This window comes from Balaenoptera ricei, chromosome 13, assembly GCF_028023285.1.
Source record: "Balaenoptera ricei isolate mBalRic1 chromosome 13, mBalRic1.hap2, whole genome shotgun sequence".
Classification (NCBI taxonomy): Eukaryota; Metazoa; Chordata; class Mammalia; order Artiodactyla; family Balaenopteridae; genus Balaenoptera; species Balaenoptera ricei.
In genome coordinates this window covers 65,109,370-65,121,556 of record NC_082651.1, presented here as the reverse complement: position 1 = coordinate 65,121,556, position 12,187 = coordinate 65,109,370, and the positions used below count along the sequence as shown (strand labels likewise).

The following is a 12,187-nucleotide window of genomic DNA, read 5'->3' as shown; positions in this document are numbered from 1 at the left end:
TGGAGTAGCAGAAACAGCTTGGGGCAAAAAGTGAGGTTGAAAGTGAATACAGAGTTAAAGCAGAATTACTGTAGATGGCAGCACCGAATGTTAAACAGGTATTGTAAAAGAAAAAGAAAGTGAGACATCAGTGAAAGAAGCTACAAAAAAGAATGGGAAGGCTGAGTTACAAATTCATGTGGTGGAAAGGAGCACATTAAGGACCAGTGTGGAGAAGAAAGAAAACAAGATGCAGCTAGAAGAATTAATTTGGTAGACAGCTATAACAGCTCTTCCCACAGCATTTGGAGAAGGAGTTCCAGGTACCGTTGTTCCTTTACCACTGTCTGTCATCACTCTCCCTCACTTCTGTATTCTGGGATGCTATATGCTGGGCTATCTAGGTGAAAGCTGAAAAACAGAGTCTGGAGTCAGGGACATGAGGCCTTAGCACTATAGGGATTAAAAACCCATCTTTGTGAGCTAGCATATCATCACTCTAGCCTACAAGATAACTAGAAAGTTCTTCTCAAAACACAGGTCTGTTTTTCAAAACTGACATTCCCAAAACGTTCTACCTTCTCAGGTCTTAGGACTGTCACACTTAGAAGCCTGTGTCAATCACAAACTTAGATTCAACCACAAACTAACTCAGAATGCCACATGTGCTAATAAGCACACTAGTTAAAATGCAGAGACCAAAATGTTTTCAAGCAAATACTAGAAAGACTAAGTTTTAATAGAATAAAAGTATTCATATGTTTCCGAAGTTGCAATAAAATTAAATCAAATAAAGGGAGGCAAAATCCAGTAGCAAAGTCATTTCTGCAAAAGGAATTTTAGTATTTTAGTCACTGGTTTTATAAAAAATTCCTTTTCATTAGGCTCTATCAGTAGACAATAGCTAGGTAAGTAAAATTTCACTCTTCTAACAATTTTTCCAATTATCAAAAGTATTCATTTCGCCCCATATGATACAGTGTACACAAAAGTAAAAAGAACAACTTAGATATTAGTGAAACACTTCAAAAGTTCAACAGCAGGGACCATGTCATCTACATACCCCAAGCAGGCACCAATACATAATAAGTGTTCAAGAAGTATTTGTAACGTAACTGAAGACTCTTCATTTTATGTTAAACACACACACACAGAATAATAACATACCTTTTCATATCTATACCACCGTATTTTTTAATTACATTTTTAATGAAGATAACTAAACATTATCAATGAAAAGTGACACATTCTAGTCTTTTTCATTATCCTCTCCTTATAACAGTAAAATTCAGGAAGGAAGAAAAAATAAATTTAAAAAATGATTCACTGAGGAATTTCAGGTTTAAAGAACACTGGCAGGCCCCTCATTCTAAATCCCCGCCTCATCCTCCTATAAAACCAATAAAGTGAATAAATAAAACAACACAGGACCCACATCTTCAGCATTTCTAAGAAACAGAGAATTAGATTGGCATCTGATTTCAAAAACAAGCAAACAAAAAAAAAACTTGCAAAGTAAGACAACAACAGAGCAACATGTTTGACAAACTTAAGGAAAGAAAGTGCAAACAAAAAATATTATACTGGGCTTCCTTGGTGGCACAGTAGTTAAGAATCTGCCTGCCAATGCAGGGGACACAAGTTTGAGCCCTGGTCCGGGAAGATCCCACATGCCACAGAGCAACTAAGCCCGTGTGCCACAACTACTGAGCCTGCGCTCTAGAGCCCGCAAGCCACAACTACTGAGCCTGCACTCTAGAGCCCGCGAGCCACAACCACTGAAGCCCATGCACCTAGAGCCTGTGCTCCGCAACAAGAGAAGCCACTGCAATGAGAAGCCCATGCACCACAATGAAGAGTAGCCCCGCTTGCCACAACTAGAGAAAGCCCGCGCGCAGCAACGAAGACCCAATGTAGCCAAAAATAAAATAAAAAATAAATAAATTTTTAAAAAATCATTGGATTATTAAAAATATATATATTTACTGAGCTAAGCTATCCTTCAAGTATCAAGGACATAGGAAACAATTGTGACTGTGTCAAAACTCAGAGACTTACAGGCATATCTCGGAGATATTACAGGTTCAGTTCCAGACTACTACAATAAAACAACATCACAATAAAGCAAGTCATACACATTTTTTGGTTTCCCAGTGCATATAAAGGTTATGTTACACTATACTTTAGTCTAGGTGTGCAATAACATTATGTCTAAAAAAAAAAGATGTACATACCTGAATTTAAAAGTGGCTATCATCAAAAAGAACACAAATAACAAATGTTGGAGAGGATGTGGAGAAAAGGGTACCCTGCACATTGTTGCTGGGAATGTAAATTGGTGCAGCCACTGTGGAAAACAGTTTGGAAGTTACTCAAAAAACTAAAACTAGGGCTTCCCTGGTGGCACAGTGGTTACGAATCCGCCTGCCAATGCAGGGGACATGGGTTTGAGCCCTGGTCCAGGAAGATCCCGCATGCCACGGAGCAACTAAGCTCATGAGCCACAACTACTGAGCCTGCCCTCTAGAGTCCGCGAGCCACAACTACTGAAGCCCACACACCACAACTACTAAAGCCTGCACGCCTAGAGCCTGTGCTCCGCAACAAGAGAAGCCACTGCAATGAGAAGGCTGTGCAACACAACGAAGAGTAGCCCCTGCTCACCGCAACTAAAGAAAGCCCATGCTCAGCAACAAAGACCCAACAGAGCCAAAAATAAATTAATTAATTAATTAATTAAAAAACAAAACAAAACCTAAAACTAGAACTACCATATGACCCAGGATTCCACTCTTCGGTATACACCCAAAACAAAAACACTAATTTGAAAAGATAAATGCACCCCTATGTTCATAGCAGTATTATTTACAATTGACAAGATATGGAAGCAACCTAAGTGTCCATCAACAGAAGAATGGATAAAGAAGATGTGACAGATAGATAGATATCCACATCTGTTGTAAACAGATGTGCTGTTATCCACAGTGTGTAGAGTATAGATAGTACTCCACACACTGTGGAGTACTATTCAGCCATAAAAAAGAACAAAATTTTGCCATTTGCAACAACATTGATGGACTTGGAGAGTATTATGCTAAGTAAAATAAGTCAGAAAGAGAAAGACAAATACTGTATGATATCACTTATATATGGAATATAAAAAATACAACAAACTAGTGAATATAGCAAAAACAGACTCACAGATATAGAGAACTAGAGTACCAGTGGGGAGGGGGAAAGAAGGAGGGGCAAAGAGGGTAAGGGGATTAAGAGGTACAAACTATTAATATTATGTATAAAATAAGCTACAAGGATATATTGTACAACACAGGGAATGTAGCAAATATTTTATAATGACTACAAATGGAGTATAACCTTCAAAAATTGTGAATCGCTATATTGTAACCTATAATTTATATAATATTGTACATAAACTATACTTCAATAAAAAATTAAAAATAAATTTTAAAAATTAAAATTGAAAAATACTTTAATGCTAAAAAATCATAGTCATCATCTGAACCTTCAGCAAGCCATAATCTTTTTGCTGGTGGAGGATCCTGCCTCCGTGTTGACGGCTGCTGACTGATGGGGTGGTGGCTGCTGAGGGCTGGGGTGGCCGTGGCAATTTCTTAAAAGAAGACAACAATGAAGTTTGCCGCAGCGACTGACTCTTCCTTTCAGGAACAATCTCTCTGTAACATGCAATGCTGATAGCATTTTACTCACAGTAGAACTTCTTTCAAACCTGGAGTCAATCCTCTCAAACCCTGACATTGCTTTATTGACTAAGTTGATGTAACACTCTAAATCACTTGTTGTCATTTGAACAATCTTCACCAGGAGCAGATCCCATCTCACAAAACCTCTTTCTTTGCTCATCCATAAGAAGTAACTCCTCATCAATTAAAGTTTAGTCATGAGATTTCAGCAATTCTTTCACATCTTCAGGCACCAGTTCTAATTCTAGTTCTCGTGCTATTTCCATTACAGCTGCAGTTACTTCCTTTACTGAAGTCTGGAACCCTTAAAAGTCACCCATAAGGATTAGAATCAATTTCTTCCAAACTCCTATTAATATTGATATCATATCTCTTCCCACGAATCACAAGTGGTCTTAATGGCATCTAGAGTGGTGAATCCCTTCTAGAGGTTTTCAATTTACTTTGCCTAAATCCATCAGAGGAATCATTATCTATGGCAGCTATAGCCTTATGAAATGCATTTCTTAAATAATTAAGACTTGAAAGTCGAAATGACTCCCTGACCCATGGGCTGCAGAATGGATGTTGTGTTAGCAGGCATGAAAACATTAATCTCATTGTACATCTCCATCAGAGCTCTTGGGTGATCAGGTACATTGTGAATGAGCAGTAATATTTTGAAAGGAATCTTTTTTCCTGAGCAGTAGGTCTCAACTGTGGGCTTAAAATATTCAGCAAACCATGTTGTAAACAGATGTGCTGTTATCCAGGCTTTGTTGTTCCATTTATAGAGCACTGGTAAATGAGCATTGGCTTCAATTTCAAGTCACCAGCTGCATTAGTCCCTAACAAGAAAGACCCTATCCTTTGAAGCTTTGAAGCCTTTAAGCCAGGCATTTTACTCCTCTCTAGCTATGAAAGTCCTAGATGGCATCTTCTTCAAGTATAAGGCTGTTTTGTTTATAATGAAAATCTGTTGTTTACTGTAGCTACCTTCATTAATTATCTTAGTTAGACCTTCTGCATAACTTACTGCAGCTTCTACATCAGCACTTGCTGCTTCACCTTGTACTTTTCTTTTTTTTTAATAAATATTTATTTATTTAGTTACTTACTTACTTACTTACTTATGGCTGCGTTGGGTCTCCATTGCTGTGCACGGGCTTTCTCTAGTTGCGGCGAGTGGGGGCTACTCTTCGTTGCGGTGCGCGGGCTTCTTATTGCAGTGGCTTCTCTTGTTGCGGAGCACAGGCTCTAGGCACGTGGGCTTCAGTAGTTGTGGCTCATGGGCTCTAGAGCGCAGGCTCAGTAGTTGTGGCGCACAGGCTTAGTTGCTCCATTGCATGTGGGATCTTCCCGGACCAGGGATCAAACCCGTGTCCCCTGCATTGGCAGGCGGATTCTTAACCACTGTGCCACGAGGGAAGTCCCTCACCTTGTACTTTTATGTTATGGAGATGGCTTCTTTCCTTAAACCTCATGAACCAACCTCTGCTAACTTCAAACTTTTCTTCTGCAGCTTCCTTACCTCTCAGCCTTCATAGAACTGAATAGAGTTTGGGCAATGCTCTGGATTAGGCTTTGGCTTAAGGGAGTGTTACAGCTGATTTGATCTTCTATCCAGACCACTGAAACTTTCTCCGTATCAGCAATAAGGCTGTTTCACTTTCTTATCATTTGTGTGTTCACTAGAGTAGCAGTTTTAGTTTCCTTCAAGAACTTATCCTTTGCATTCACAACTTGGCTACCTATTTGGCACAAGAGGCCTAGATTGCAGCCTATCTTGGCTTTTGATGTATCTTCCTCACTAAGCTTAATCATTTCTAGCTTTTGATTTAAAGTGAGAGATGTGCAACTCCTTCCATTCACTGAACACTTAGGGGCCACTGTCGGGTTATTAAATGTCCTAATGTCAATATTATTGTGTCTCAGGGAATAGGGAGGCCCAAGGAGGATAGAGATGGAGGGAACAGCTGGTCGGTGGAGCAATCAGAACACACATTATCAATTAAGTTTGCTGTCTTATATGGGTGCAGTCATGGCACCTCAAAACAATTACAATAGTAACGTCAAAGATCACTGATCACAGATCACCAGAACAAATATAATAATAATGGAAAATTCTGAAATATTGAGAGAATTACCAAAATGTGACACAAGAGACACAAAGTCAGCAAATGCTGTTGGAAAATGGTGCCAACAGACTTGTATGAAACACAGTTGCCACAAACCTTCAATCGGTAAAACACACAGATTCTGCATTTATTTGCAGAATAAACACATTTATTCTGCAAAGCATAATAAAGCAAAAAGCACTATGGAATAAGGCACACCTGTACTGTACACATAAAATCTTCTTGAGAAATACGCAAGAGCAGAGGCCAGCAAACTATGGCCCACGGACCAAATCCAATCTAACATCTGTTTTCATAAATAAAATTTTATTAAAACACAACCATGCTCATTCATTTATGTATTAGCTGTGACTGCTTTCGTACTGCAATGGCAGTTGTGTAGTTGCAGGAAGAGGCATCTAGCTCACAAAGTCTAAAATATTTTCTCCCTGGTCCTTTACAGAAAAACTTTGCCAACTCCATACTAGACTAGAGAATAAGCTTCAACCAGCTTAAAAGAAGACTGGAAAATTTTGGCAAAAGGACTAAGGGCAAGCATTTCATATAATTGTAGGGCTAAGATTAAAACAAGGGTGAAATCAATTTCCATTAAGAAAATACAGGTTGCAATCCTGATACCAAAGTAGACTTCAAGCTAAAAACCATTAAACAAGATAAAGAAGGACAGTTCATAAGGTTAAGTCCACATGCTGGTTTTGGAATAGAACAGGGGAATACACACCACACTTTAAAGATGCTGTTAGGTGTGACATGACCAAAGTGGTGGAGTAGGGAATTCCAAAACTCCAAACCTCTACAAAAGCAAAAAACTGGCAAAAACTGCCAGATTCAGCTTTTTCAGAACTCTGGAATCTAATCAAAAACTTACAATAATCAGAGGAACACTTCAAGAAGAAGCTGCAGAATTTTGGTGAAAGAGCACTTTTAACTTACCCACTTACCATCCTCCACTCTGCAGTTCAGCAGTGGCAGTGAAGATAACAGCCTACTTTTCTGGTGCAGTCCGCTAGTACCAGAGGGAGCAATATGGACCTTATTCTCAAAAGTTTGTGATTATGTGTTTCGATCTGTCTCATAGCTCCCTGACGGTTTGGCTCAAGGGCTTGCCTTTGTTTTGCTTGTCTCAGAGCTTCCCCAGGAAGCTCCTGGGTGACATTTGTTCAAAGTATGTAAAGGCAATGTGTTAGCTGCAGTTTCAAGGGGTAAGGGATAACACCTGGGGATAAGGGATTACAGTCAGGGCAACCATCAGACAGACCAGAAAAACCTGGGAAGGAAGAGGCTAGTAAAAGAGATAACCGAGAGGAAAGGGGCTTTTTAAAATTTCCGCATATTTTAGGAAATCTAAGAGGTCATGCACGCATTCAGGACTAGACAGACACCTGCTCTGAAAAGACCTGGGAAGACCTTAAGTTTTCACCTCTGTCTGACCTTTGAGCTCCACACAAAGACAAAGTGAAGGCTAAGGTAGAGTTGTAAACAGCCTCGCTAAGCATTGAAGGATGCCCCAACATAGAGCAAATACGCAGGACCAGGAAAGTTGTTATTTGTTTTGGCTCTAGGAATGAAGGAAATCTCTGTCAAGTAACTAGCTGTCCACTAAGCTAATAGACCAGGGACTTCAGTGGCCAAACATGACAAAGAATACAGACTACAGAAACAGTTTAGAAGTCGCTAAATAAACCACAAAACCCCACAACAGCAAGAGCAACAACAACAAATGCCAGGGAGGGGGGAGAATCTGATTTTCAGTGTTGCCAACTTATAATATTCAAAATGACAAGTTTTAACAAAAAATTACATGGCAGGCAAAGAAACAAGAAAATATGACCCATTTACAGAAAAAAAGAAATTAACAGAAACCATCTCTGAGGAAGTTCAGACTTTGGCATTACTAGACACACTTTAAACTAACTGTTTTAAATATGCTCAAAGTTAAAGGAAATCACAGAGTCCTAAAGGAAATCATGAGCATGTTATCCCAACAAATACAGAATATCAATAAAGAGCTGGGTATTATAAAAAAGAACCAAAGAGAAATTCTTGAGCAAAAAAGTACAATGACTGAAATGAAAAATTTACTAGAGGGGTTCAGTATTTGCACAATCAGAAGAAAGAATCAGCAAACTTGAAGATATATCAATTGAGACTACATAGTCTGAGAAGAATTTAAAAAAAGAAAAAAAGAAATAAACAGAGGCTAAGAGACTTGTGGGATACTCTCAAGCATGCCAACACACATATAATGGGAGACCCAGGAGAAAAGGGCTCAAAGAATATTTGAAGAAATAATGGCCAAAATTTTCCCAAGTTTGATTAGAAACATCTAACTACACCACCAAAAATCACAACAAACTCCAAGAAAAATAAACTCAAAGAGATCCACAGCAAGACAAATTATAATCAAATTGTCAAAAGTCAGAGAATCTTAAATGTAGCAAGAAAATCAAGTGCAATCATCATGTGCAAGGGCTCAGTGAGATTAACAGCTGATTTCTCATCAAAACCATTAAGGCCAGAAGATAGTGGGGTAACATATTCAAAGTGCTGAAAGAAAAAACTGCTAACCAAGAATTCTATATTCAGAAAATCTATGTTTTGCAAGATAAAAAAATTCTGGGGATTGGTTGCACAACAATGTTAAGATACTTAACATTACTAAACTGTACACTTAAAAAGTTAAGATGGTAAAGTTTATGTTATATGTATTTTATCACAATTAAAAATAAATTTTAAAAAATAAGGAGAAATTAAGACTTTCCAGATAAACAAAAACTGAGGGAGTTTACTTTCCCTACCTGAAATGTTACAGAAAGTCCTCCAGGCTGAAATAAAATCTAGATAGTAACTCAAAAGCATACAAAGAAGTAAAGAATACTGGTAAAGGTAGCTACACAGGTAAATACAAAAGCCAGTATTACTGTATTTTTGGTTTGTAAAAAAAATTTTTTCTATATGATTTAAAGCCACATTCCACAATGTAGATATATAACCTATAACTACAATTAGGATAAAAATTAATAAAATGAAATGTGAAATTAAAAGACTGAGGGCTTCCCTGGTGGCACAGTGGTTGAGAATCTGCCTGCTAATGCAGGGGACACGGGTTCGAGCCCTGGTCTGGGAAGATCCCACATGCTGCAGAGCAACTAGGCCCGTGAGCCACAACTACTGAGCCTGCGCGTCTGGAGCCTGTGCTCCGCAACAAGAGAGGCCACGATAGTGAGAGGCCCGCGCACTGTGATGAAGAGTGGCTCCCGCTCGCCGCAACTAGGGAAAGCCCTCGCACAGAAACGAAGACCCAACACAGCCAAAAATAAATAAATAAATAAATAAATTAAAAAAAAAAAAGACTGAGATATAATGACTACGATTTATATAACTGAGATCTCTCATACTTTATTTATCTTTATTTATTCTAATTCAGTTATCTCTATTTTGTATTTCACATGGAAAAGATCCAGAATTGAGCTCAAATCCAAGCATACTGGGAAGGAAAGTCTAATAAGAAAGATCACCAGCCAGAGAGTCAAGATACCAAAGTGTTATACTGTTAGCATAGCTAATAAGTCTCAGTGTCATTTACTAACTTCTGTGGGTCTTGAGTTCCCCATTTGTCAAATGGGGAGGATATAACAAAATTATAAAAATTTATATGAAGGAAGAAAATAGTTGATTGAAAATTCTTTAGTAAATAAAGTAATAAACAAATCTGAGGTATTATCATTATTACTACTATCAGCATGCATAAGCAGTTTTCTTATTTACCTGATGATGTTGGATGTTTCTTATGTTGCACGAAAAATTTTGGTAGAGCAGAAACTTATCAACATCTTTTTCATTTACTTTTTTTGAGGATACCTTTGCCAGAGATGATTGGATACAAATATATCTATTTTGGCACCTGTTCAGATACACAAATATTCAAACATTAAGTAGTTATTAATATGTGCTTTAGTAAAGAAACACATTATATAGAAAGAAGATTAACAAAAAACTAAATGAGATTTACCAAATGAGATTTTTTTTTAATGATGCTCAACTATAAAAACGTTATTGACCCATCAAAAGGGGACTCCTCGCCTATTCATGCTAGCATAGGTGTTCCAGATCTATTTATATTTCAACCCAATCCTCCCATAAAATGCCTAAATGAGTTCGGATACTACCTGCAGTTATGCGAGAGACTAATAACTCTGGCCTAGATATCATCCTTTTCTAACCACTGAGTTAGGGAGTCAGAACCAATTAAAAGCAAAAAAGAAGGGAAACAAGATGATGTGTCAGGACAGCTTCCAATGACAATTTATGAAATTGAACCAAATTTCAGCAGTATAATTACTTATAAAAACACATTTAAAAACCTGCACAATTCTCCTACTTCAACTCATTCCTGTGAGGGCCACTGAGAAAAAAGGAAAATTCTCTCCCTTACATTAACAAAAACCCTGACAAGCTACAGTAGTCAACCGGTTCATTTTCACCTTTACTCTCCTCTGCACAGCTCACACAGCTAGAGATGTGGAGAGAGAGGAAGAGTAGACCTCTGCCAAACCCTGTCCTCTGATACACAGAAGGAAAGGAAGGACACAGTACCTAAAAATAAGGTTTTTAAAATAATATCTTTTTTTAATGAGGCGTAAAATCCATAAGCCCAAGTAGGGTCTAGGTCAAAGGGTTTTACTCTCTTATAAATTGGGACTATGATACTATGGATAAGCTGCTCTCTCCATCAGCTAAAATTCATTTTGAGATCAGCACTTTTATCCATACCTGATATTAAACATTCTCAAGTTAACCCAACCACTGGTAAACATTATAAAATTAAGTGCATACATCTCAATACGTTTAAAAAGCAATGCCACCCATTCTCAATGGTTATGAATCTCTCTCTAGCATGTACTGCACAATGCAGTGGTTTTAAAACTGTGTTCCTCAGAGGTCTCTGCTGAGATGCTTCAGGGTAAGGAGGATGAACAGGCAGAGTTCCAGGCTCCCTGCCCAGAATTCAATTAAAGCAACTTTACTTTTATCTGTTTTATGTATTCGGGTTCTGTTGTTTGAGCAGAGAGCTGTGCTACTAAAAAAAATTTTTTAATTTTTAAAAGTCTGAAAATAAAGTTTTTAATGAACACTGGAGTTAGCACTAACCATGCGACCCTTAACATCATGAGTCCACAAAGCAGAAAACTGAGAGTTACTCACAATTTCCGAATGAAGTCAAGCGTGTCTTTGTCCTTAGCAATCATGTCTGCTAAAATATGCTGCACTCCTGTTTCAATATCCTGGAGTGCTGAAAGCCCTTTAGGAGAAGGGTAAGAGGGAAAACAAAAGCAAGAACTACAGATTGGTTTTTAAATCTATAATTAAATCATAATAAATTTATTCCAGTCAAAATAAAACCTTAAGTTGACAAACTTAAGACAGAAAAGTATCCTCTGTGGTGACCTAAATGGGAAAGAAATCCAAAAAAGAGGGGATATATGTATACATGTAGCTGATTCACTTTGCTGTACAGTGGAAACTAACACAACATTGTAAAGCAACTATACTCCAATAAAAATTAAAAAAACAAACAAACAAAAAGACAGAAAAGTATCATAGTAGTGACTAGCTTCCCTCAGCAACAAAATCAAGTCTCCAAAAACAATAATACAGGACCTTAACATACCATGTAACCTAGTGGTGAAAAATGCAGCTCTGGAGCCAGCTGCCTGGTCTAATCCTGGCTCCACCATCTACTAAATGCATGACCCTGGGCAAATTACTTGTTCTCTCTGTGCCTCAGTTTCCTATAAAAATGGAATAATAATAGTATCTACCTCATGAAGTATTTACAAAGATTAAGCATTATAGGATTAAGCATTATAGGTTATAGGAAATATATATTAATAGAGTCATATCTCAAGGTATACTATTTCATTCCAGTTACAAAAATTCTCTTTTGCAAATAATTTTATTAATATCCCTATTTTGGCTTATGAGGCATTTATTCACATTTTCAATGACCTATGTGAATTTCTCAAACCTCAAATGAGCACAAAACAAGAGCCATTATGTGGTTGTTCATCTTCACAGCTGAACTGTCTACCAATGGTACCTTAAGTTCTCTCCAAGTGCTTTCAGTTTGCTAATTTACAGCAGTGTGTCTTGTACATTATGGCCCCTGCAATACCAACTTATACACTGAGAGAGATCATTTGCAATGCATTATTTATTTCTTTTGTCTTTATTGTTCTATTTCCATTAAAGCTTCTTTTTTTTTCTTCCATTAAAACTTGAATTACACAAGCACTGAGTATCATAAATATGTTTTTCTGAGGGTATGGTTTTAGTGAATAACAAGTACAGAAGACAAAGAGGACAGGA

The 12,187-nt window shown here is 37.6% G+C and overlaps 1 protein-coding gene across 1 annotated transcript in view; it reads right to left on the bottom strand.

Moving 5' to 3' along the window:
- SRBD1 (S1 RNA binding domain 1) overlaps positions 1-12,187 on the bottom strand; it is a 237,638-nt gene that overhangs the window by 194,850 nt on the left and 30,601 nt on the right. The window contains exons 8-9 of the mRNA XM_059942845.1: positions 11,024-11,120; positions 9,587-9,722 (exon numbers count right to left, since the gene is read on the bottom strand). Of these exons, the coding sequence (XP_059798828.1) occupies positions 9,587-9,722; positions 11,024-11,120 (233 nt within the window). The remainder of the gene's footprint in view (positions 1-9,586; positions 9,723-11,023; positions 11,121-12,187) is intronic.